This window comes from Poecile atricapillus, chromosome W, assembly GCF_030490865.1.
Source record: "Poecile atricapillus isolate bPoeAtr1 chromosome W, bPoeAtr1.hap1, whole genome shotgun sequence".
Lineage (NCBI taxonomy): Eukaryota > Metazoa > Chordata > Aves > Passeriformes > Paridae > Poecile > Poecile atricapillus.
Genome location: NC_081288.1, coordinates 18,423,720 through 18,450,687, shown reverse-complemented (window position 1 = coordinate 18,450,687; position 26,968 = coordinate 18,423,720). Strand labels below are relative to the sequence as shown.

The following is a 26,968-nucleotide window of genomic DNA, read 5'->3' as shown; positions in this document are numbered from 1 at the left end:
CAAGTCTGATGGTTCTCTGTGGCTCAGAAAGACCCAGCAGACAGCATCCATATTTGTCCATGTTGCCAATGTGATATTCAGTGCAGAACAAGGCTGAGCATGTTGTATTGGCACACTGGGTGAAAACTGATGCTGGGCACAGCCTGGGCTGCTGGTCTCTGCTCTTCCTCAGCAGAGGTGGGGGAAAAGGCTACCAGAAAGGCTTTCTGCCACCTTGGTATCTTCTGAAGATGGGGGCTGTCTGGGGAGTGTGACTGGCCCATGTGGAAGTCAGAGCAACCCCAGAGACTGCTCTAATTTATGCAGACCTGAAATACCTTTTACAGCTATTTTAGAGCTTGTGTTGTTTTAATTCTCTTGAAAGTGAATAACACAAAGTCTGTTCTCCTTGTGCTTTTGCTGAGGTTTCAGTCCAGCTGTACTGACCCTGCCTATGCTTAGGACTTCCCAAAAAAAAAGCACCATTTGGGATGGTAGTTTAGTCATGCAGACAACTGTCTGCTTATAATTGACTGAGACCAATACATTTCACATAAGCCACTTATGGTAATGACTTTTGGTCACTAGTGATGTGAGCAAGGTCAAGTTAAAACCCACTGGTGAGAGACTGCATAGTTCTTTTTGAGCCCCTGAGGACATCTGTTCTCCAGTGATGATAACTGAAGTAGCAGGGTGGATTGCCGGGAAAACTTAATTTGCAAGCAAGAAAATATCATGGAGTTTGTGCAGGGCTGTCAGCAAAGCAACTCTGCTGGGCTGGAAATATTCTGAGTGAATATGGTAAGGTGAAACTGGCCAGCACCAAGGCCTCAGTGCCATGTCACTCCCAGAGCTCTGTTTTAAGGATTTAAGAGAGATTTGAGTTGTATAGAAAAGTTTATTTCTCCCCCCAAGACAGAAACTATTTTGTCTATCCCAAAAGCAAAACAAGCACCTAGAAATTTTAATTTTAATTTCTGTTTTCCCTTTTACCTGCATCCCCTCCTTTTAACTATTTACATAACTTGCTTACTCTTCCAAAATGAAACAAGGTCTGAACTGCATGTTGCACAATGCCAGTACAGTAGGAAACAAAAACTGACCATCCATGACCCGAATCTTTCATTTCTTGCAAAACAGAACCACACATCTTCTCCAAGGCCACCAGCTCCTCAAGCAGCAGCCCAAACATGCTCCTGCAAAGAAGGTGCTAAAGGCAGGAGATGTAAGGGCTCAGGAACTAAATAAGGGGCCCAAAAGTGCTTGCTCACTTATATAGGTTGCTTAAGAGGGGATGGGCAATGAACACTTCTGAAGTTTTGGCCAGTAAGTGCAGATTCCCTGCAAACTGTACCCTGTGACTACCTGCAGGCTATGGAAAAGAATATAAATTAAGTTCTTGCTTTTTAATTGAAATACAGCAAATCTCTGGGTTTTAAATAGTCTGTTTTCCCATGTGGTATAACATCTACGTAGCACTTTTTAAGTGACATGGTGCAGCTTGTCTGTGTTTAAAACAACAATAATAATCTTATCTTGAGTCCTCAGGATGCTGAGGGGTTCAGCATTGGGTGAAATGTCACCCTTGCACAGGATAGGCCAAGGAATTTGTGTGCAGTGGTAGCTTGTGATCTGAGCACTAGGGTTTAAAAAAGGGATGCATTTCATGACCTACAAAAGAGAAAAAAATGAGATTTACATTCCAAATGTGCTGAGCAGCCCTTTCTCTTTAGTTATTAGAGGCACTCGGCATAATTCATAATCGCCTGATGCCAGGGGAGGGGGGAGGTGCCCACTGCCGTTCAGCTTCAAAATCCCTCCAGGAACATCAGTAACAGGGTTCTGCTCTTATTTATATCGTGACAAAAAATGGCTGGCAGGAAGACACCAGCAAATATCAGAATAAATAATTCAGTAAGTGTAACAGAAGGTCACAAAGACTAACAAACATTTCTGTTTCTTCTCCTCTTCTCTCTCCCCATCTTTTATGTACATGCTCCTTCTCTTCCCTCCCAAATTTCCCTAATTTTGTGCAATACTTCTCTCCCTTCTTTTCTTCATATACACAAAATTATGGCTTAAAATGCAGCTTTTCCAATGCTGCTTTCTAGCCTCTGTTGTGCTGCTGATGGTTTTACTGCATCTGTCCTTCCTCTCTAACTTTCCCTTGTATTCTTTCCCTCTTCTACTGCCTGGTCCTGTCATTACCCTCCACATCCTTTCTTATGGGACAGCTGGCCATGCTGACTTGCCAGGGTAAACTCAGTTCTGACTTATGTTACAGTAAAATGCTGATGATGTTGATAAAATCTTCTTGGCTTGATCTTGGAGCAGCAGCAGAACATGACCCTGCATTAAGAGCACTCCTGGGCTGCACTGCTGTGGCACCAGATCCACACAGTTACTCAAAGCTTTGAAGTGGATGCATTTATAGCTTTGTCTATTACACACATAAAATACTCCAAGTCTTGCTCTACATCCAGGAAAGCCAGAGAACCCTTTGACTGACAGGTAAAATCTGAACTCTTGGTGTCAGGTACTCATTTTCCAGAGCCACAACTTCCATGTAATGGTCAATCATAAATTATAAGCACAGAAGGCAGCTCTGTGATCACTCACTCAGATGCCCAGCAGAGGCCATGGGACTGTCTGGAATTCATTTCTATTCGAAGAATACAATCTGAGTTTTCAAGGTGTTTTCAATGGAGAATTGGCCCCCTCCAAGAGGAAGCTGTTCCTCAGGTTAATACCTTCCCCACTAACTGGCTTTATTTCTCATTTGAATTCGGCTGGTTTAACCTCAGCTTTCCACCTGTGATGAACCCAGGATCTGCCTGCTATTTATAGAGTCCTTTCTGAGCAGGTCCTCTTTCCATATGCAGTTTTATAGCCTGTAATGAAGCCATCCCTCAATCCTTTCTCTGTTAAGCTTGGCTGGTTGAGCCCCATAAGAATTGTGTTTCCAAGTGTGCTATCCTCAACCCTATCCACCGAGCTACCCGATTTGCACTATTATTTAGCACTCCCCAAACTATTATTTGTACACTTTATGGATCACTTTGTCATGCTTTTCCCTACTCTTTAATAAAAATGATAGCTAGCCTAATGCAAAAAGCTGTTACCTGTAACTTCCTCTGAAATCTCCTTTATGTCTATAGAAAGTTGAATTTTAAACTCCATAATTTACCCAGCTTTTTAATCGATTTAATGTGCATCATGTTGATTTCTGTAGTTTATTAATAGTAAATAATAATAATAATAATAATAATAATAATAATAATAATAATAATAATAATAATAATAATAATAATAATAATAAATTAATAAATTAATAATATTAATGTTAATGTTAATAATATTAATAATGTTATCTGGTACCCTGTCAAATGCCTAAAAAATGAGAAGGATAGTCAATCAACACTAGCCCCTTTATCAACAAAAATTACTTTAATGAGATCTATTGTTACAAATCCATTTTGATTAGCGTTAGTTAGCATATCTGTATTTAATTTTTTATTAATTTATTCATTAATTACATTAGCTGCTACATTACTTTTCCTAGCATTGTTATATTTACACTTTTCAAGAGCTGGAATAATATCAGCTTTCTTCTACATCTTTGCTATTTCACCAGTATCCTGGCAAATTCTAAAAATCACCATTTATATGAGTTAAGTTTGGACATTTTCTTAGCCAGGTCTTTTAAAATGCTTGGAATCAAATTATGCATATCAATTAAATTAAAATGACTGAATTTATTAACTGTTTTGTCAGTCTAAATTACTTCTGGAGAAGAAAGTATTTTGTTGTCATCACATGGCAAGAATATCTCATCTAGGATTTTCCCAAAAGAGAAATAAAAATTATTATTAATTAAACATTACTAAAGATATCCTTGACTTCCACAGGTTTTCTTAATCATTTCCATTTAGCAAAAGACAAATACTATTGTTAGCATTTCTATCATTAATATGCTTTGCCATTACAGAGCATATAATAATAATAATTTACTTGAAGTGTCTGGGTTTTAATAGCTTTTGGAGCTCTGGTTCCTGTATCGACACAGCTACCTATTGCTTTCCTTCTCATACTCTTCTCCTACCTAGCTGTTATTGTTCCAAGGTTTTAATTTCCAGATATTTCAGTATGTTGCCCTTTCTTCTTCCTGCATGTGAGAAAAGGCCCATTCACAATTTTTATTTCCTGCTATTTTTGCTTCCCCTCATAGTGAAGCTATTATGGTTTTTAACAATACTGTCTTCTTTTTCACATATAGCATTATAGTTTTCTGCAGACATGTAGTAGAATGTTGTTGATAAGTTCCCAATTACCTGTCAAGAGTGTTTAGATTTTATCTCCAAATTAATTTGGTCCTCCATTATTTTCAGCTTTGTGAAATTTTACACAGTTCTTTCTCCTTCTCCTTTCAGCCTTCAGGGCTTTATTTTGTTTAGTACTTTGCAGTTCAGTGGGATCCATTTCTCAACAGGCAAATATCTACAACTCTTGGATATTTACCTGTCTCTGCATACTCAACTGCAGACGTGCAGAGCAGGGAAATGCTCACGCAGAGGGGATAGGAAATGTGCTGGATCCACTCTTCCAATGCAAGACCAGCACAGAAAGACTTCACAAGCCTGAATTTGCCATCATATCACCATATGGCCTGACACCCCCTGTGATGTTAGCACCGTGCTGACCCTGAGAGTCAGCAGCCTGGCTTTAGCTTAAATCCCCAGTACATAACCACAGAGTTATCAAAGTGTACTGAAAGCTCTGACTCCGTGTTGAAAGGAACAATTTAAGTGAGTTAGGCAGAATGATTTAAGTCACCCCTAGCTATGCAGTGCTCTGCCACCCATGGGTAAAGCAGGCAAGTTTTCTAAGCAAATCCTTTCCCAGCACACAGGCTTAGTAATCAGTGAAAGCTGCTGGCCTGCTCCCATCCCAACTGTGGTTCAGCTGCTGCTCTGAGGTCAGCTCTGCAGGCACTTGATAAAGCTTCAATTAAGTGCTCTTCTTGCAGCACTCGCTGATTTACACATCTTGTCCCCACATCGGCCATTTTGCTGAATAAGCCCGCGTGACAGCAGGGACCGCACACACACAAGTGCTCAGCTTCCCCTGCCTACAGCACAATTAAGCTCCTCAAGCCTGGCCATCACCAGGCAACTTAAAATAAATAACAATATTCAAATAAGTGCTTAAAAGGATGGGGGGAATAGAACTGCAGAGCCCATAGTACAAATATTACTACAGATGCTTCAGCTGGGTAATTAATAATACATGGCATATCTATTCCAGACAGTTTCTGTTATTTCCTTGCAGAGTTGTGCATGTCGGTGTTTAGATGCTACTGTGATGGGATGGTATAAAATTTTCAGTGACATGGGCATCATGGTATGCTTCTCTAGCCTGTGTAATAGCCTGAAAGATCAGCATCCCCCCTAAAAGGTTACGATGGAAAGGTCTGACCTTACCTGCTCACAAATGGAGGTCACACTTATCTGCAGTGAGCAGCTTTTATCGAAGCCTCACACTCGCCTTCAATTGCTTGGGCTACAAGTCAAAATGGAAAGTGACTCATGATGATTGCAAATCCCTCTGGGAAAAATGAAAAAGTAACAAGCCTAAGACGATGGAAATGGTTTGGTTGACATAATGTGCACCGAGGAAGACCTGCGTTATTTATTTGTGAGTGAGACTGGTTGAAAGGGAACGTTTACATTTGCAGCTTTCACAGAAGAAATAAGTTCTACAAAAGACCACAATGTCAGAGGTGTACTGGATTATTCAATTAAAGACCTGGTATTTTTACTTGCAAAGGTAGTTATATGAATTGATATAAAGTCTTGGATTTTTTTTCCTTGAACTTTTTTTGGGCAGTCGTTCAGAGTAACAACCTCAAAAAATTCACTCAAATATTTATCAGCCCTGGCACAAAATCTTCTTTGCCAGGAGCATAGTAAAGAAACAAATGAACATAATTTTATTCTCTCCTCAGGAAAAAAAAAAATACATATCCCAGCCAAACAGGCAAATGGAATTTGGCAAGACTGAATTGTTGACATGCTTTTATTACACCAACAAATAAAACATTAACTGCAAGTGTTACATGGCACTTGCCTTGTATATAGGTCATTTTCTCTAGGCAAACCTCCTGCTCCACTCAAGGTAATATTTCAGGGGACTCACATGGCAGTGAACCTGTGCAAGAAGGAGTGATTTGTAAGTCCCTGGGAGATTTAGTTTAAAGACCTTCCTTCATTTTTTCCTTAAGACTTTTCACAAGCAAAAATTAATGCTGTGCAAAATGTATGTCCCACTGAAGTCAAAGGCATGCTTGCTTCCAACTTCAGCAAGGCTGACTTAGGTCCCCTGGACTTAAAAGCAGTTTTGCTTGAGCAAGAACAGAGTAAAAGCTATGTGTGATCTTCAGCACACTGCCCTGGGCTAACTCCAGGGAACACAGTCTTCTCAAAGCCCAGCTGCAGACATGAGAACTTATTTAAGACTACTTTAAAATGCAAATTACACTGGCGTGCTCATCATATGCCTATGGATCCACTAACATGAAAATACGCACAGTCCAGAAATATCCATGATCTTACTTAACTCTCAGCACCAGGATGCTGTGAGTTAAGAGTGAAAATCCCATATAAGGGTCCATCCTGAACTTGCACAACAAAGTACTGTCTATCAGCATGGATTTGTTCTGAGTTTTCATGTTTTTCTAGGTTTAGGTCTGAACCCTTAACCTCATTTTAATACAGATTTTCTGCTGACTCTCTGACAGAACAAATGACAGGCATCCAGGAATTGCAAGTATATAAAAACTGTCCAAAGGCCAAAGCTCTGTGTCAGAGCTGATACAGTGAATGATTATTATCACCGATTACTTTCTGGCATTGCATTTTGCAGAAGCAATCTGATCACTGATTATTCAAGGTAGCAAGGAAAAAAAATAAAATGGCACCACGATTACTCTCACTTAATGATTCTGGCAACCTGTGTTGGTGCTACCCACAGCACCAGACCCATGGCAATATCCCAGGGTTTACATCCCATGGAAATGGCCACCAGCAAAGCAGGAGCAGTTCCCCATGGGCAGCAGGAGCCCACAGAGGTGTAGCATTTCAGGGGGTCACAGTCCGCACAAGGAGGGGGTGTGTGCCACATGCCACAGAGAGCAGGAGGTACCAGGCTGTGCAAAGGGGAGCTGTCAAACCAGACTTACTCTGCAAATCACCCCACAGTGATGGCTGTGGAAAACCTGCATTGCCAAACATGAGATGCAAGGACATGGCCAGCAAGGGGATTTTGCCAGGGTTAGTGCTGCCTGAAGACTATGACCTGCCTGATCAGTGAGCCTGTCTCCTCTTCCCCTTCCCATGCTTCTTGGTGCAAGGTAAAGCTGCAGAGACCACACACTCCTGGAGATTTTGTTCCCAGCCTGAACTCGTTTAAAGGGTTAATTCTAGCAGGCTCCTGCATCCTCTCACATACTCCTCAGTACACATGCTTCATGTTAGTCACAGCTTCCTAGCAAAGCTGTGTGCTCTGATTCAGGCTAGGCTCTGCCCATGACTGAAAAAGGGACATATTTAGTTATCTGTCTTAGTCCTGATGGCAACAAGCTGATGCCTGCTGTATTTCATGAGAGCTATGTCCCATCTAATTTTAAATGTCACTTGTAATAGCTGGTTTTTCTTCCCCAAATAACTTTTGCAGCCCTGCAGTTGAAGTCATCTGGAACCACAGGATTGGAGTTTGAATGGTCCCTGATATTATCAGTGAGCCGAGCCATTGCTCTGCACCTCAGCCACCATTTTCCCGTTCCATCCTTTACTGAGATGTACGTACAAATCCAAAGGAACCATTCCGTCAAATGTGGTGAAGCTATCAAACACGCTGCTTCTCTTCCACAGCAGAAGAAGCCTGCCTACAGCCAAGGGAATACCTAGGCAGCTGCAACCGGTAGAGAGATTTAGAGCTTTCACAAGGCATGACAACACTGTCATTAAAGCAATAGAGCAGTCCTGGGATCTTGAAAAAATGCAAAGACAATAGTGTAAACAATGAGGAGGACTTGTTTGATAATAATTTATTCCCAGAATACCACAGTATGCTCTTGAGCCTCCTGAATTCACTGTCATCTGCAATGCTGGTATCCCCTTGGAGGAATTGCTGCACTATCCAAAAGCTCAATTACGCAAACTTATTCAGAGTCCCTTATGATGTTTTGGTTATAAGGCTCATGCTGTATATTGATTTGTCTTCTCCTCCTCCCTGCTCACCTCGGGGCCTCATTTCCCATTTTGTGTACATTGGTTTCCTGGATTGCAGAGGGAATTGTCTCAAGGTCATACCAAGATGCTTCAGTATGTCTCAGCTATGAAAAATGTATGTAGCCAAAAATATTGTTTAAAAGCAATAGACTGAATATATAATGCCTGTGGCCCAAAGGAGCCCTGATGTATTTAAGATACAGGGATATAAAGGCAGACTTTTAAAAACTGCCCGTAGTTCACCAGTTAAAAGGATGAGAACAAATGAGGCTGTGATCTGTCAAGTGATCCTTCATCACTCCCAGCACAGGCCCATAATCCTTTGGTTGTGATTATGCAAAAGAATATTACATTGATCCTGTAAAATATCTCTGATTGGATCAATGTTATTTTCTCTTGCATTGACAAGGTCTTACCAGAGAATGACTATAATTCCACTGCTAACACTGTCTTAGTGAAATCCCCCAATAAATCCTCCAAGCAGCACTGTTAGTAATACCTTTATTAGACTAACTAAACAAGATATTTATATGCAGGGCTTTCCAGAGGACTCTGGCTTCTGCTTCAGTTTCTGGAGCAAAACTCGATCAAAAGTGTTCTGCTGGAAGAATTGCCCCCAAGGAGGCTCTGCAAGGACAGAAATGGCAGGTGAAATTAACCTTTCAAGATGAAAAAGGTTGGTTACAGGTTTGCTCTTGTCCTGCCCTTACTACAATAAGGACACAGATGCATCTTTGTTAGAAAAATCTTACCATGGGTCTGGTTCACAGGCATCATTGGAGTTCAGGCTCTTCCCACACATTCCACAATGTGTGGAAAAAACTTTTTTCCAACAGTTTGCTAACAGCCAAAGGGGAAACATGGTCTTTATGTACCTTTTGTCACTTTAATATTTGTTCAAGGAGAGATCCTGGCCTTCACACTCAACAAAAGGCCTGCTCCCCTTGCAGCCACTGCTGTCTCTCCTTACTGGTGCTTCCATTCTCTTAACACTATTTCCCCCCTCTCTTTGCATAAGTTTCCTCTAACCTTGCCACCATTTTCTTTTCTCCACAACTCCAAGCTTTCAGTCCCAGTAGTTTCATTCTCACTCTGACCTCCCCTTCATCAGTGAATTTGAATTTTCACCTTCTGGCTTAAAACATGATGCTCCAGTGACTGTGATCACCTTGCTAAGTCATTTTTCCAGGCTGCCTGAGGGCTTAGGCACCCACTGCATCTCTGCTTTCCCTTGGTTCACTTCAATAAATTTCTTTTAATCCATGAAAGCTACAAATTTATTTCAGACTTATCTTCCTAAGCCTTTAAATAAAACCATAAGAATCATGAAAAAACAAAGTAGTGCTTCTAATGTAAAGCTGGAGCACAGCTGAAAGACCGGTATATACGGCCATACATCAATTAGCAGATGAAAAAGCTACAAAGACAATATATCAACAGAAATATATCAAACAAAAAAACAGTGTGGCAGACAATAGGCCTTCTTAAATCCTTTGAAACCAGATTGGCATCTGTGATGGGTAAACTTACATGTTTTATGTGAAAACTTTCTCCATATTTTTACAGCGATCTACTAAAATGTCAGAGGAGTCACTTCTCAGCTCCCACGCCCTTAGAAACAAAGGAAAAATAATTGATATATTATCTTTGAAAAGGAGCAGCCTGATGGTAAAAGAAACTGTTAAAGACCATAGAGAGGACTCCTGACCTATTTATTCCGCTCACATCCAGTTTTTTACATGTTGCCTCTATCTTTTGGTTCAAGTATGTGTGCACCAGATGCCTAAACCACAATGTCAGCTTTGAAGATCATTGCCATAGGTCTGATGGAGAGTGAAACTTCCTCAAATTAAAACTTAAACTCAGGAGCACTGACCTGCATTTTAGCACAGACCAAAACCCTGGAAAGAAAGCATTGAAATGAGTGGAGAAATGGTCATATTTGGTCCCCAAGTATTAGAACCAAGTCATACCCTGGTGTAAATTGCCACCAGGATAGATATAATTGAGGCAATTTGTGCCTTCTGAGAGTTAAAAATTTTTATTTCATTTCAAAACACAGATACTAAGGACATGCAATGAAACATTATCATAAGCAGCCTGAAGAGCCTTAGTCCTCGGAGGAGGTATTTCAGTGCCTAACTCATGTGCCCAAGATGAATATTCAAAGAACCTAATTTTCCAGGTGACAGGTACAATGTACCATCCAACCATAGCAATCAAGTGCAGGTCACCTCAAATTTCAAGTTCAGGAACTCCCAAAATGCCATGAATTACATTCAAAGGAAGGAGAACCTTTAAAGAAGCTGTGCCTTTCCAGTCATCCTAATGCCACCAGCCGAAAACTACACCCTGGTAACACAACCCAATGGACATCAAGACCCCTGAGATGGAGGCAAGGCTGGCAGCAAGTGAAGCAGAGCCTGAGTTGAAGATTTGGCCATTCCTCAGCACGATGGGCAGCATTCCAGTAAAGGAAGTCCTGCGTTATTCCCCTTTCTCTTCCTTTGTACCTGTATTCTTAGGGTCACACATGGGCAAAGAGGACTTTGGTGCTGAAGAGTTCATCTGCTCCTGCTCCTGCTGCTTCTTCATTTGCAGGCATTGATAATGCAATTAGTCACTGTGTCACAGGCCGGCTGCTAACAATAACTGATGAGTAAGAGGGGAAAGATGTGCCACAAGTTCTGGTGTGGCAGAGAGTGCAGGGGACACCCATAAGAACAGCACAGGGGACAAGAAGGAAAGACTGAGGGAGAAGCAGAGGCCATCCCTGCACTGCCATCACTGTCAGAGTGAGGGAGACCTTACACTGACAAACATCTTTCCTCCTTCCAAGCAATCAAGTCTTCTCTCCCTCCTTCCCTGGAAGACACTTAAACAAATTGCCACACTCTTCCCAATTACACCTTCTGTTTAAAAAAATGTTTGAAACAAGTCCCCATGCTTTCTCCAAATGGAATTTTCCAGGTCCAGAGGCCAAGGCACTGGCCCATTCTGCAGCCACTTCATCACTGAAAAATATGGACCTTATGGAGTGGTCAATGAGATTTGGTCCTGCTCCCGTCCCCACAAAGTTGATGCTCTGGGAGTCTGTGACTACCTTTCCCACCAGGATCAATGAGTTAGAAGGAATAGCATTTGAAAACTGGAGGCCCCTCAGGACACCAGGTAGAAAGGATTCCTCTTTCCTCTTGGACACAAAATATTATTTCATTGAAAAAGGATGGCTTAAGTCTACACAAATGAGCCAAGAAAAACACTTATCTCAGCCCTTGCTCCAAACCCTCAGTGGTGTGTAGTGGCTTAGCATAGCTCACACACACACAGCTCAGCACACAGGCACAGGACCTCAAATCCAGCTGCTCCCACATATGTGACATGCCTGTAGAGGCAATGCCATCAAACTCCACACTCCCCTTGCTTGGTCTCTGCTACCACCCTCTCCCATTCACTCAAAGCAGAATTGGGCCTGTTCATCAGACTGTGGTCATTCCTCAGTGGAAACAGAAAACAGGAATCCCTTCTCTGATCCTCCTCAGATACAGCCCTACTACCACAGGTGCTCAGGCAGAAGGCTGGATAACAGATCTTCCCAGTAATGCAGGAAGCAGCTTTGCCACTGGGAGTGTTAGACAATTCTCTCTGAACTTCCAGACAAGAAGAGTATCTACACTTGTCTTGCTCTGTACTGATGTCATCATGCTGCCACCATTCCTGGGAGCTGAACTATAGCCCCAAAACACCATCCCATGTAATGTTTTCCTACCTTTAGTGCTGTGGAGCCTTTATGTTCTCTGTAAGACCTTTCCCAAAAACTTCTTTGAGGACTGTGGTCTCCTGCTTCACACACAAGTGAATGAGGCCCATAGTGGGTGTTTAGTCCTCATAAGGTGGTGGATCCTGTGCCAAAATCCATCCCAATATAAGGAAACTCATCCAACATCACCAGCCAAAGGGCTGAACATTTTGTGAACTGAAATACACATCTCATGATAATTTAAATATGTGTGAAGATGAATTTAATTCTGGTGCTGCCAGCCATTCTGAACATTTAAATATAGTACGGAAATTCTCTTTTATTTTACATAAACTGTTTTAATGAAGAAGCTGAAGACTCTGCATTCTCTTGGCTTATGAATATAAATAGCTGAGACTCTAACAGGCCTTTGTTGTTGTTGAGCTGAGGCAATCTGAAATGAAAGAACATGAGGGAGCCAGGAAACAAAGACCCTACTAACCACATTATTTCAAGGAGAGGTGAAGTATGCATTAAGTGCTCAGAGTCCTCATCTCTAGTCCTTCCTGAATCTGTGGGGTGTCACAGGAATGAAAGTGTGGCTCAGATCTAAGTGAAAGACAAAGCAGCTGGGATAGTGCAGCTGGATTTGCCTTAGGTCCCTTTCCTCTCACCTGTGGCTGGTGTCAGGCAGCTCAGTGACAAACACCCCTTCCATCAGGTCCTGATCAATACAGAGCTGAATATGCTCTTTCATAGGAGGAAAAAAAAAAAATTAACAGCAATAATAAATTAATCCTTCACAGTCCTATGGATGTTTCACAAGGACACAATATTGGAAAGGACTCTGTTCATTCTTCTTGCATAGTAGGCAATATGTCATAGAATCATAGAAATATTTAAGTTAGAAAAGGCCTTTACGGTCATCAAATCATTCTAGTTGGGATTTGGCCTTTCTAATTTCTTTCCTCCATATCCTCATCCTTGTAGTCCTCCTGAGCTGCCTGCCTCTTTCTCCAAAGGTCACAGTCTCTCCTTCCAACACACCACTAATCTTGTGTCTTTACTGCCCTATGGATCTCCAATCTTTACCTCCACTGCAACAGCAAACCAAAGGGCCTTGCTAGCACACTGTCCCTAAAACATCGGCCTGCCGCCCTCAGGCTTATCTCTAACAAGCCTGGCTTTATCTCTTCCCCCTTCAAATCTAGCTTAAAGTTCTTTCAATGAGCTCTGCTAACTTCTGTGCAAAGATGCTGCACAGAATTCCTGTACTTCAGGAATTGTACTGTTGCCTTCATCTTGATAAGTCCCCTCTTATCATTTTTTGCCTTCCCTCAGTTCCTTAAACACTCAGTAAATTGTGTACTAGTTACCTTAATATTGCAATAAACCATTTCCTTAGGGGCAGAATATAAAATCCTTTACCAAAATCCTGATAATTTAGGTCTAAGGCATTTCCTTATCTTGAACCCCAGTTATCTTCCTAGCAAAATATATCAGGGTAGTTTGGCACACTTCAAATAGGAAAACATACCTCCCATGTTTATTTCATTTTTGCCTATGCATTTAATTAATCACTTCTTTAAAACTTGCTTTAAACACTGCTTGGTATTATTATGATCAAACTAAAAGGTCCACTGTGGCCCAGACAACTTTTGCTCCTTTCTTTAAATATAGATTTGCTACTTTTCATTCCTAATGTACCACCTTAATTAGACAGATTTATTGAAAATCCTTTTTACTGGACTTGCAATGTCACAACTTTCAGGAGACTGAGATGGAAATTGTCCAACTTCCCAATTTGAGCCCATTAAGTTATTTGAGTTTTTCCATTTCCCTTGTTCCTGTTGGCTGGCTCCTTTGTCTCTCTGATCACAATAACGTTCCTCCTTTTCTCTTTAACCATTACAGAATATCAATAAGCAAAACTGGACAGTCTTGGGAACTGGTAAATAAAAAGGGGGTGAAATTTAACGTAAAATATGTAATTAAGGCTCAACGATGACAAATTTCTTTCCAATGTGAACTGTTGTCCTGCAGAACTTTTGCACTGTTGAGCAACTGTCCTCTGTGTAAAACAGGGATAATTCCAGTCTTCAAATTCCTTTATGTTTAAAAAGCAAGAACAGTATTCGTATACTCTCTTAATCAGGGCCACTCAAGCACCTAAAACAAAGCAATGTAATTGGATCATCAGCTGCCATAAATCATCACCTCTTCAAAATCAGTCTAGTGACCCTAATCTACACCTGTAACATCTGAAGACTTTTTTGTTCCTTTTGTTTGTGTTTGTTTCTGTTATAATATTTATGTCATTAAGTGACCATTAGGCAGAAAGAAAAAATAACTACACTACAAAGGTTCTTTTGCATACTGAAAGATAGGCACTGATTATTACAGACACAGAGACAAGAATAATACATTCATATTGAGACAGAAAGATCTTTTCAAATAGCTTTTGTTATCCAATAAAATTAGCATAACTGTTTCATCCTATTAGAAAGTCTAGAAATACATTTAGGAAGCTTTTTTTGAAAAGTCTGTTGCTAAAACTCAAACCCAACAAAAGCTCTCAGAATTAAATAAGGGCTTCAATGAGAGACTCTGTGTCTTTCACTCAATCTGTTGGGATATCTTAACAGGATACATATTGCTGTGTATACAGGACATCTTAGAATTCCTTTTCCTTAAAAGCCCCCAGCTATGCGAATACCGTTCTCCACACACACACACACCACTTTGTGGAAAATATCCTGAATTAATATTTAATATTTATTTATCTTCTTTGAGAGTCTAGCTGAGACTGAAGTATGGCTGTTACAAGCACTGGACAAACTTGCTGAACTCTGCTGGGGGCAGCCATGCTTACACCTCTGTAAGGCTACACAGGATAAACTCACAGCAGGAAGGCAGAGCAACTTATAGAAGAGTCAGTGGTAGTGACTTCTCTGCCCTTTAAGCTGTATGTTTTAGTGTCTCCTCTGTTCAGTGTACAACTCTGTTTGATCCAGTCAGTCACCAAAAAGGCAGGGCTTCATACTGAACTCTGTGTTTTCCCCCCATCCTTCTCCTCCACCACCTGGACAATCCCCTGGACTCTTTCAACAAGCACCAGCCACCTCTTCACACTAAGCCTTCTAGCCCTTTCTGTCACCTCAGATCATCAGCATCAAGGACTTCTTGCCTGCCCTTATTCTTTTATCACCCTCTTTATCTTTCCTTTCCTTTCTCCACATGTAGATGTTATCCATGCTGCATTCTTTCATTCACAGACCTTTTGCTTTGCTTTCCCCTAGCTATTCCTGCCCTGAACCCCAAATCTCAGCTGATCCATACCAGCTGGTCTCTGCTATGCCTCACACAGCAGGGCATCTCTGATGGGAACCCTCCTGCCTGACTTTCTTCTCTACAAACGCATTGTTCCCCCATTCAGTTCTGCTTGTTTCCTAGACTTTACTCCAGTTAAATCTCAGACTCAGTCACAATCACCTCTTTGCCACATTTGGCTCATTCCTCAGGCCCTCCTGCCTCCTCCAGCCCCCACTTCAGCTGTCATGCACTATTTCACCCAGTTCTTCCATGAGAAAATGACAAACCATGATCTTCCTATTCCAGCCGCTTTACCTTCTGTTTCCTCTTCCCCTCCTACAACTCCTTTCCCATTCTTCTCTCCTACAGATGAAAAACTTCCTATGTGGCTCTCTTCCTTTCTTTTATTTGCCACTGAGCCAGTCTTACCCTACCTCCTGCCTTTCCTTACCACTGCTCGTCCTCTTGTTCTCTCTTTGCCTTGACCTCTCACGCCCCTCTGCCTCTTTACTCTCATGACACAAATACCATCCAGCTTCTTTCCTCTTAAAATATTCTCATCTTAAAACACTCTTTCATCTTAAAACATTTATTTTCCTCTATAAATACCATGTCTTTTCCTCTCCTCCCTTCCCCACCAACCTCTCTGAATATGCCAACTACAAACGTGTCCTGGACTCCTCCCCACTAGTTCACTGCAGCTTCCTCTCCTTTGCAATCAGTGCTAAAGTTTTTACTTTAAGGTACTGGGCAATCTTCAGCACTGAATACTCTGTTCTCACCTGCTGCAGCACACTGGCTACCTGCAGTAGTCTCTTGTGCTGTTTAAACCTGAAGCAATGACTCTCTTCAGCTACCATGTTCTTATTCACTTCTATTGCACCACCTTTGAATCTGCTCCTTTTGCATGCCCTCCAGAAGACACTTTTCTTCTCCCAGATCCGCTGGGTTCACGGGGCTTTCCTCTTTCTGTATTTCACTCCTTGATAATTTCAAGCACAAACACAGATTCCGCTCTGATCTCCACAAAGAAATTTCCAGGCTCGCTCCTCTGACACAAACTTGTCTCCCTAGGTCCATACCCACAATATCTCAATATTTCCTCATGGATACACATATAACAAGCTCAGCTTATTGTAATTAAAACAGAGTTCCTAATGGTCTTCTTCCTTCTTTACTATATGCTCTCTTCAGTAATTCCCCTCTAGATCACCACAGACAATGCTATTACTTTTCTTGTGATTCTGGTCAAGAACTGCAGCAACATTTTCATCTCATATATCCCACAATGTATATAGATCCAGAGGACGTCTAAGATTTGCATATTCTTTCACCATCCAGGCTCTCATCACCTCGTGCCTTTATTACTACAATATTTCTTTTTCTGACCTTTACAAAACTTGCCCTCCATGTATCCATTTAGGATGCTGCTAGAAATGTAATTTTCCTAACACATCACTCTGACCACGTCATTTCTCTTAGCAGCTGTAGACTGCTGTCCCCATATCTATCTCATTAGTGTAATCCACTTGTCTTCATTAAGGAAATGTCAACTTCTTCCTACTAGCCAACCAAAGAGGTCAATCCCCATCACCTACTTATTAATATTTCAAGCAGACATGACCCATGATTTTTCTGGTGCCATTCCTCAGTCTTTGGAAGACCATCCCATAAACATCCACACTTCTTATTCACTATCCTTCTTTACAACTCCTGTAGGATTCCCACATTTTGTGGTGCTTACAGGAATGCAGTTTGCCTCCTGGTGTTCTAAAGGTGCTACCGCTCACACTGAGCATAATTACTTTGTAGTCTCGTTGTACTCTCTCATAAGGCTGCATTCACTGCCAATATTTAAAGTGCAGCCACATGTCAAAAGGACAGAGACATTTTTCTGATCCATGATTTCTGATCCATGATTAAGGCTTGTAAATCTGAGGGTAGAACGCGAACTGACATTAATAGTGAACGAAATCCCTATTATACTGCTACTGAGCTGAGGTATGAGAGATTTAGTCCCTTGCCTGAGGTCATGAAAAAAGACTATGGCAGAGCTTGGACTGAATTCTGGCTTTGTAAGCCCCTGCCCTAACTGCAGTACTATCTTTCTTTCATCTATTTTGGTACTTATCTATGAAGGATTATGATTTCAGGCAGGCTCGGCTGGGCAGTTTTGAATATTTATTTATAAAATAACTAGGTCTAATGAGAAAGAAAATGGATAAATTTCCTTTTTTTTTTTTTTTTGCTCTGATTTCTCTCCTGCCAGGAAAATATGTTAGTTTATATTCTTTTCTTTTAAGTGGATTCTATTCCAATTGATCTGTTAAGGGAACTTGAATTCCAGAATCCACATTATTTATTTATTTATTACTTAAAAACTAAGAAACACCATCTCATTTCTTTCTTTTGATCCTAAAGAGGTAAATGTGTAGCTAAGAGTTCCAGCAGCAGTTTGTGAGCAATGAGCCATTAAGTAACTCACATTATAAATGACTGTCATTATTTCTGCTAAACCTACAAAACATAAAGGCTTCTTACCTGCCGGTTCTGCAATAGTTAATGAAATCATTCCCCTCTTGAAGCATTTCTAAATGCACAGAAATACTTTTTCAATGAGAAAAAGCAATATTAATATGGATTTTTATTGTGGGAGATGACAAAATAGTTCAGGCCGTTTCATCTCTATAAAGTAAAATTATCTTTCAATTTTTTATTTTTACAGTGAATAGAAGACAACTGCACTCATATTAAATCTTTCCTCCACAGCTTTTACAAATTTTTAGCGGTAGGCAGAAAGGATAAAAATTCTGAGATTTCTCAGAAGGATTTGGATGTTCAATTAAATGAACAGGAATTAAGCATGCAGTCCTGCAGGCAGCTCTGCAAATATCAGTTTCTCTTGAGAAGGGCATGATCCTGTCATTTTTACTCAGGCAAAATTTCCATTTGTCTTCACTGGCAAATTTGTTTGAAAGCCAGCAGCTTGATTGAAATTTGCCCTTTAAAAAGTCATGATTAAAACCCGTTGCTGTTCTGTTAAACTACATATATGTTCTTAGTATTTTTAGCAGATATATATTATCAAACTAATTATCTCAGATGTGTCAGAGGAATGTGTCAGGTTCTTATTACTTGTGGCAAAGAAACTTCTTAATGAATTGCTATTTAAATTTGATGCAATTAAAATATTAAATTGCTTATTCAAAATATGATGGGCCAAATCCTCCTGGAACTCATACACATGAACCAGTGATTTCATCCACTAAAGGATTTTAGAAAATCCCTGAACAAGAGGATGGCTTTGCTGTATCTCAGTTGTTTGACTTCCAGTCTCACATCAACAGACTAAGAATAATTTCTGCATCAAAAACTGCAAAACTGAATACCTGGATAGCCTAAGATTCCACTCCAGTGCTGTCTACTGCCTGAATTTCAGTGGATGCCTCCAGCAGAACTCCAGCTGTGACAGGAAGGAGCACAGACCTTGCACTGGCCTTTCTACCCAGGGACAATTTTATCCTCAAAGGAAACACTAAAGGCCTGAACTTGCTGCATTGCCATGTTCAATAAAACATTTACTATTGACTTCTCTAGGATCAGAATCAAGACTTCAATAAAGTCCCTTTTTTAATGAGTCCATTTGGAAAACAGTTAGGATTTCAAGCACAGATTTTAAACAAAGCATTTGAGTCTTCAATGTATAAAGGATACATGAAAAAAATGGCTGTCCTAATTTACCTGTCAAAACCATTGCACTTTAAAAGTCAAATCTAGAGCATTGCAAGGTATTGCAAGAATTTTTACAAAAATAAATCTTTTTGCTCCTAGATATAGCTGCAAGTAGCCTCTCTCCAGTAGCTTCTTTCCATTTGTGTATAAATAATCCCTAGTGACGGCTGGAGTAGTCCTGCTAAGCCTTTCTTCCTCAGTTATGCCATGCGTCTGACAAACCAAACCAGAGAATGCTTTCATCCCAGAAATCTTGTGTACTATTTCAGGTGGAGGTAGGTTGCACAGGAATTACTTAGATTTTGGGGTTTTTTCAGTGGTGGCACGGGCTAAGTATACTCACTATAAAATGTTTTAAAAATAGGATTTACTATGACTTCCACAGATCTCAGGGGAAGAAGGAAGGTAGAAGAAGGGTTGAAATAATAAGGTCATTGTAAATTCTGGGGGGTTTTTTTAATAAAAATTGGATTCCAATGGCTGGCAGCAGAGCCCCATCCAGTCAGGTTTAACTGGCAGCCTTCCAAAGGCAAGATGAAAGGTCCTCTGAGTAGTAATTGTCTAAATGGAACAGACTCTGGTTATTGTGCAACTTCTTCATCTACTTTATTGTACCTTTATAATTAAATGATGTAATTCCCTTTTTTCCTTTCTTGTTTTCCTCTCAGCTATTGAAGGAAAGCATCTGAGCAACATTGCCATAGGATGCAGGCAGACTCTCTGGCTCCCTTTTTTTTTTCTGGCTCACTACAAGCTGTATACAAGGAGTTGTGAACTACTGGTTGCCAAAGCAGGACATAAACTTTTCCTTCTCCCAGACACTCACCTGCATCCCAGCTCTCTGGCTTCTTAGTGCTGGAGTTGGTTGGCTCACTCAGAGTTGCTGCTTGGGCGAGGGCTTGCTGCTTTTGCTAGAAACTCCATAGCAAACAGGCAAACAGTGGATCTGGTAGGACAGAGTGAACACTGCTCAAAGGGGCCTCCAGCAGCAAGGCTATCCAGGTTGTTGAGGAGACTGGACAAACATATGAGGATCAGAAGAAATCTAGAATATTGTGCTGAACAACCCCAGAGCCAGCATTTCCTGACTCTGCAAGGCTTTAGGAATCAGGAGTGAAACTCTGGTCCTGAGATGCTAAAAGGCTTGATCAGATGTGAGAGGAGAATCAGAGGAACAGCTCTGTTAGCTCTTTCTTTTTCACTGGTTCCTCTGTACAAGAATGCTTTCCCTCAGTCCAAGTAGTCCATTCGCAGAAATATAGATTATTCAGCTGAGTAAAAGTTAGCAAGACTGAGAACTCAGACTGCATGTTCAACTCTAATGATTTCTTTACTGATTGTAATTTCTGTTGTTTCTGATTTGATTTATTTTTTTCATGATGACAAAGAGAAAAAATGAACTGCCTAATTTTGTTGCAGCTTTAGAATACTCCTCAGGTCTTTGGTTTCATGCTTGTCTGCCTCTCCCTGGATATTCTTACTAAAAGGGGAAAATGATGCCTTAAGTTTTAGCTTTCATATTTTTCGGATTCTGTGCTGCCTAGGTGTGTAGTTTTGAGATTCATATTAAGTGTCAGTAAGTTCTCTTCACAGGGTAGGTAGACAAAACAATCCTTTTCCAGGTTGGTACCAAGGACAATCATTACAAGTTTCAGGCCCAAAAGCATAAACAACAGTTAAACTGAAGAGAGCAAAAAAGGAAGATGGGACTCCATAGCCTGGAGCTGTAATTGGGCAGTTAACCCCAATATGTAAATGGACCAAAATGTGTAAGTGTGAGACCTCATGACCAGTTGTCCATTTTGTGACCATTTGGGGTCCATTTTGGGTGTGGCCTTGTCCAGGCTCTTGTACTGCCCAAGATGTGTCCTTTAATGCCTTTTAATAAATACGTACTTAATTCTTAACCCTGTCTAGCCTCTGTTCTAGGTCAGCTTTATGAAGGCATCAGTTCCAATCTCTTTTAATTCACTGCCTATTTACCTAATTGTATTATTTTGAAATATGCACATGGGTTCCATGAAAATAGAAAAAAAGTATAGAAGAAATAAAATAGGACCAACTATTTTATATATGTATTACTATCTATTATACCTATAAATTAAAAACCTGAAGCAACAGATCTCCAGTTTTTCTATCAAAATCCAGCATAAAGGTCTTGATTTACTTCCAAGAAAGTAAAAACAAATACAGAATAGAATTACAGAAGCGACCCAAACTATTCAGGAACAGAACTGGTTTTTAAAATCACTGGTATCAGAATATTGCCAAGTACCATAATTCCTGATCCTGCCACAAGCCATTGCCTATAGCTTGTATTAATTTCAGCAGAGTTCATAAGCAGAATAACTGCAGGGTATTTGCAAAGCTAGTTAGGCTCTTAATGACCATTTTTTGTTATACTTTGATAGACAAATCTCAATAGACCATTCTCAATACTGGAAGTTTTGCCTAGGGAAAAATGTAGGATCTGTTTTAAACTAAATGGATCACAGATCCTGTCCAGCTTTAAAAACAAACAAACAGAATAACAAAACACTTCATAAAATTTATATTCAATTATATATAACATTACACACCAGATTTGGGACCAGAACCTGCATTAGTTCATCTGCTTCTGGAAGAGGTATACTACATTAGATTAACAGAGGAAAGAGAGTTAAATCTCTATATACCAATAAGAGCCTCTTTTATAAGGTATTTGCCCTGGATCTCACAGAAAGTGATTTCATCTGTGCAAGGATATGTGTAACCCCAGTCAGGTTATTTGAACACTACACATAGAGAATATCTGCAGCCCCTCACATCTGCACATGACATGCTCTGTCCACACACCCATCCCTGCAATTCCTGACTCCCAAAAAAGTATCCCTCATGGAAGTGAGAGATGTTTTTAGTTTCAACTTTTAGTTAAAAACTTTTAGTTTTCACTTTCATGATAGATCCTGTTGGTATGAACCTGGAATACCTGACTTGCTTTGAACTCACAGCTCTTCTCAACACTGGACAGCAATAACACTTACTACACTTCCATCATATAAGTGAGGATCAAAAAGGAAACATCTCCATTTTTATTTCTGAGCAAGTCAAACACTTTATTTTATTGAATTGCCATTATAGTTGCTTTTTCTGTGTTTCAGTCTAGAGGGGGCAAAGGAACGCACACCTCTATAGCATTTATGGGTGACTCTTCATCATGGCTGAGAGCTATAGCACAGACAGATCCTCACCCCAGAAAGGCCATCCAATGAACTAAAATGCTGCTGTTCAAAGTTACAAGTCTCCCTCCTTTAACACTTTTCTCATCCTACAATGAGATTTGTTAGAAGCATATCAGAAATCCTTCAGAGCAGGCAAGGAGCGCCACACCCAGATATTTGCACACAGCTTCTTTATGTGCACAAGTTGCACTTCTCACCTGGGGGCAGTGACTTTGTGAAGTGGCTCTCTGGCCATCTGCAGACACACATATCCAGGAGTGTGTGTGCAGGGACACTCACTGCGCCTGAGCCCGGGGAATCCCTGGCTACCAGCTGGGTGCTGTATGTTTAGAGTTAGTTCATACACTCACACACACTCATTCATTCACATATACATAAACACAAGCAGACTACATCAAGGTCTTTCAAAGACCACCTTCTCCTTCATTTAACCACCTCGTCTTGATTTGTCACGTTTTCCCTATGGTTAACGCTGAGCAGAGCTGCCATTACACATAACCCAGCACCACGCAATTTCAGCTGTTTCAGGCAGGAGAAATGGACATTCCTGATCCCAGGACAAGGCAGGTGGAGAAAGAGGAAAGATTCTCACTTATTTCAGGATGAAAATCCTCTCTAATAACCACAGCTCCATTTGCAAAGGTGAGCTCTGTTGACACGTTTGCCAGCTGTCAAGGTTGAATTTGTTTATGCCCCGAGCACAGTGAGCACAAGTGGCAGAACAATCTAGCTCACCATGGCCAGCCCAGCACATAGCATCCTCACCTAGATGGAGAGTAGCAATCACTCCCTTGGTGCTGGAACCAGCAGCAGGGTGTCTGGGTGCTGAGGGGCTTTCGACATGTCCACTTGCCCTCTACAAATGGGGCTGAAGACACCAATCTGTTTCCTAGGAGTTGTTAACTAGCAGCTGGATATGAAGGGTCCCTAGCAACACAGGCAAGATCCCAAGCAGTGATCCAGGTACACCACCTGCTTGGATGGCTTGGTACAAGTTTCTACCATGCTACTCACATCTAGTGCTCACTTATAAAACACATGGAACAAAACATGTGCATGGGCAAACATTGGGTGTGAGACAACACCCTTCCTAAGTAGCTTTAAGCAATAATTCCACTTGTAATGTCTGAGGAGGGAATTAATGAAGGCTATCCAGAGAGTTGGGGATAGAGAACACTCTTGAAAGACAAGTATTTTGGAAGATGGCACTATGTGTGAGAAGCAATAATTTCACTACAATGGAAATTAACCAATGGGGAATCTTCTGACTGCAACAGGAGAGCCATGGAAGGAAAATGTTATTTTGTAGTACAGAGTAACCATGCTGTGGGTAGCAGAGATGTCATCCTTCACTAAAACCCTGACCATCCTGCCAAAACATGCATCTTCTGTTTAGGTAGGGGTTTATGCATGTGGCCCCTTTCTATACTTCAGATCAAAGAAACATTTCAGGCAAAATGACCATCACCTTGAACCACTACCCTGGGGGAAAAAATTAAGACAAAGGACCAAAAGACTAGACAAAATAGAGCACAAAAATGTTACAGGCAAACAGATGCATCTCCACCCCAAGAGAAAATTATTCCTTTCTAATAAATTAATGTAATGTTTTACAGATATTGAAAATATTCCAAAGCATAGCTCAGTGTAAACAGCAAGCTGGGTCTCCTCCTGCTCTTTAGCATTTCTCTTTGTTTACTCTCCATTTGAGGATAGAAAAAGCCTACATATGAGCACTGTAAATGGTGTATTTCAGGATGGATGGGGCATTCAGAAAGGCAGTGATGAAGCACAGACATACGTAGCCTCCAACAAAATACTATGTGCTTTGCCTGAGCCACCAGGGTCAAACAATTTTTTTTAAAAAATAAAATAAAAAAATCCAGTGTCTGCTTAATGAATACTTCTTTTTTGTGTGTGGAAATAATCTGATACCATGGTGATGGAAAGACTATATCAAGATTAGAGAGAGAGGCATGAAAGAGATATTCCGGGGTGTGTGTGTTCTCATGCCCATTGCCTTCTTGCTCCCAAACCCCATGTCTCAGGAGTAGAGATCCTGTGGGAAATTGCCCTGGCAGTGCTTCTGGAAGCAATGCCCAGCCAGGCCAGTTCACCTATTGAAAGGAGAGGTACTTGGCTAGAGACGCTAGCTCCCATCTGTGAGCCCAAATGGCTCTGCTCAGCCCCTGCTCATCTCAAGGGAGCTTGGCATGTTCATCTGGTAAAAAAACAGCCCTTACCTTTGGCAATCAGCTCCTCCAGCTCCTGGTCGAATCCTTGTCGGTGGCATTTCCTCCAGAGCCCCATATTGGTGGAGTTGTACTGTCTGTTGCACTCGTCGACTGCGCTCATAGCAAAGATCTGCCTCCTGTTTCTTGCCAAGAGGAGTTTCCCTTCCCAGCGGTCCAACCTAGACCTGCTGGCCCTGAGAGGCAGGTTGTTGTTGGAGTTATAAATGAAGCCAGGATCATTTCTCTTAGTGGTGATGCTCTTGCACCTCTCTCTGTGCTTCCTGGCATCAGTTTCATACCAATGGTCAGAGCAGATTGCCACAGCCAGCATGCCAAGGGCACACAGAGCTAAAGAGAGGCCAGCATAGAGCAGTAACCTTCCAGCAGCCATGCCTCAGCTTCACAGAAACACCATGGACATCTTCACAACAGGCAAAGCCGCTGGGGGTGAGACCACGCAAAAACCACCGGGGCAGCTGCTAGGTGTCACTTGGCACAGACTGCCTCAGACATCCCAAACTCCCGTGGCTCACATCCACGCTGCAGAGGGATGCTGAGAGCACTACAAAGTTCTGCCCTGGAGGCAGTCTTGGAGTCTCATCTGCCTCTTCTCCTCTGCAGAGGAGACCTGGTGAGGAGAAACACAGCCTTTCACCAGTGACCCCCTCACTGCCAGCACCCGAGTGGTGGGGCCCGAAGGGCTGAATGCCCCTGAAGAGATGTGATGGCTTATCAGTTCATTAATCTCTTGCAATCTGGCCCACTCAGAAATCCAGAAGAGATGGCTTTCAGATCAGCAAGCTCACTACAGCATCATCACAGGACAGAAAAGTTCAACAGCCTGACATCTCCCACTTGCAAGCAGCCAGTTGTCCCGGTTTCAGGAATGGGTGACTTGCCTTTTCCTTCTCAGTGGCTCAGCAAGACCATCATCGTCTGGACGGTCGGTCACTTGCTCGGGTTTAAAGCGGGGTCGGAAGGGAGGGAGCAAGAGGGGGGGAGCAATCTGTTGTTGTTGTTGCTGCTGCCGCTGCCGCTGCTGCTGCTGCTGCTGCTGTTTGAAATCGTGGTTAAAACATCCCCTCCCCGGCTGGCTCTGGGAACGCGGGCACTCACGGGTCTCTCCCTCAGCAGACTTCGCTGACAGCCACTGGCATCTTGGCTTCGGAGACACCTCGGCTTCTCTCTGCCAGCCTTGCCATTCACTCTCCCGCTTTTGTCGTAGGCGCTGTCATCCAGGCAGCCGAACGTCGCGCTGCCTTCGTTCCCCGGCGCTCCCGGGCAGCGCTGGGGCAGCCTCCCGGCTCCGGGCCGGGCAGAGGCGGCGGGAGCAGCCGCAGCCCGGCAGGAGCCGCCGCCGGCCGCGCACCGCCCGCTAGGCAGCGCGGGGGGCTGCCCTCGGCCCCGGCATCCTCCTTCCACACACACACACTCACACACGCTGCTGCCCCCCCTTCCGCCGGCAGCTGAGAAGCTTCCTCCGTCCCCGGCGCTGGGATGTGTTGTGCACAGTTTTCCTAACACGGCGGCACGTTAGCCATCTGCAAGATGAAGGCAGGCAGGGCTACGGCTGGCGGAGAGGATGCTGAGGATGCTGAGGGGAGGGGAGGGAGGTCGGGGGGAAACCGAACCAAAACAAACCGGGGCGGAGGGGCGGAGGGGCGGAGGTGGGGGGGAGCTACACACCTTACACGGGGAGAGGAAAGCAGCCCCTAACTGTTGTCAACAGCTTTCGGGCTGCACCATTTCTCTGCCATATGGCCCGGTCTCCTCGTCGGAGCTGAGATTTTTTAGCTCAGCAGCTTCGTACGAATCGTATCCCCGGCATCAGTAGTTATATATGCAGACATATTTCTTTCTCCTTAAATTTTCACTCCCTTTCTCTTTAATGGGAATAACTCACCCATCTTGTAGATATCAAGTGCAACAGAAGGCGGGCTGGAGTCCCCAAGCTTTAGAAATCTCATTTCACCGTTTTTAACCCAAATAATAGCAAATCCAATCTTCTGTACACCTGGGAATCTTTCCTTGTTCAAACACCGAGCCCTGCAGCCTTGGCCGAAGCCTACAGACCGAGCATACAGAGCGCTGAGCCAAAAGCCAGTGATGTCACCCATGCAACGTGAGACTCATTTCTTATTTCTCTATCCTCCTTAAAGATAAACTGCACCACTTCCCAGGCAGGAAATGTCGAAGCCTTACTCTCTTAAGAGGGGAAAATGTAAAACCTGGATTTAACTGGATCCTGATCATTCTTGATCACAAGCCCTTACGTTATGCCAACGAAATCCAAAACAAGCGGAGCTGTTTCTCACTGCACCAAAAAAATCCCAACCTGCTACATAATAGAGAGAACGAGCTTGAAAGAAACCCTGGATTCTAGACCTTCTGTGTTATCCAGAAAGCAGTGGCCTCCAGACTCTGAACTGTTCTGCTTCAAAAAGAAATACACATGGTCATTTC

The 26,968-nt window shown here is 42.1% G+C and overlaps 1 protein-coding gene across 1 annotated transcript in view; it reads right to left on the bottom strand.

Annotated features, from left to right (window-relative positions):
• The window catches only part of LOC131591907 (transmembrane protein 178B), a 216,490-nt gene extending 191,594 nt beyond the window's left edge, over nucleotides 1-24,896 (bottom strand). Inside the window, exon 1 of the mRNA XM_058863024.1 lies at nucleotides 24,515-24,896. Coding sequence (XP_058719007.1) covers nucleotides 24,515-24,896 — 382 coding nt within the window. The remainder of the gene's footprint in view (nucleotides 1-24,514) is intronic.
• Between the last annotated feature and the right edge of the window lie 2,072 nt (nucleotides 24,897-26,968).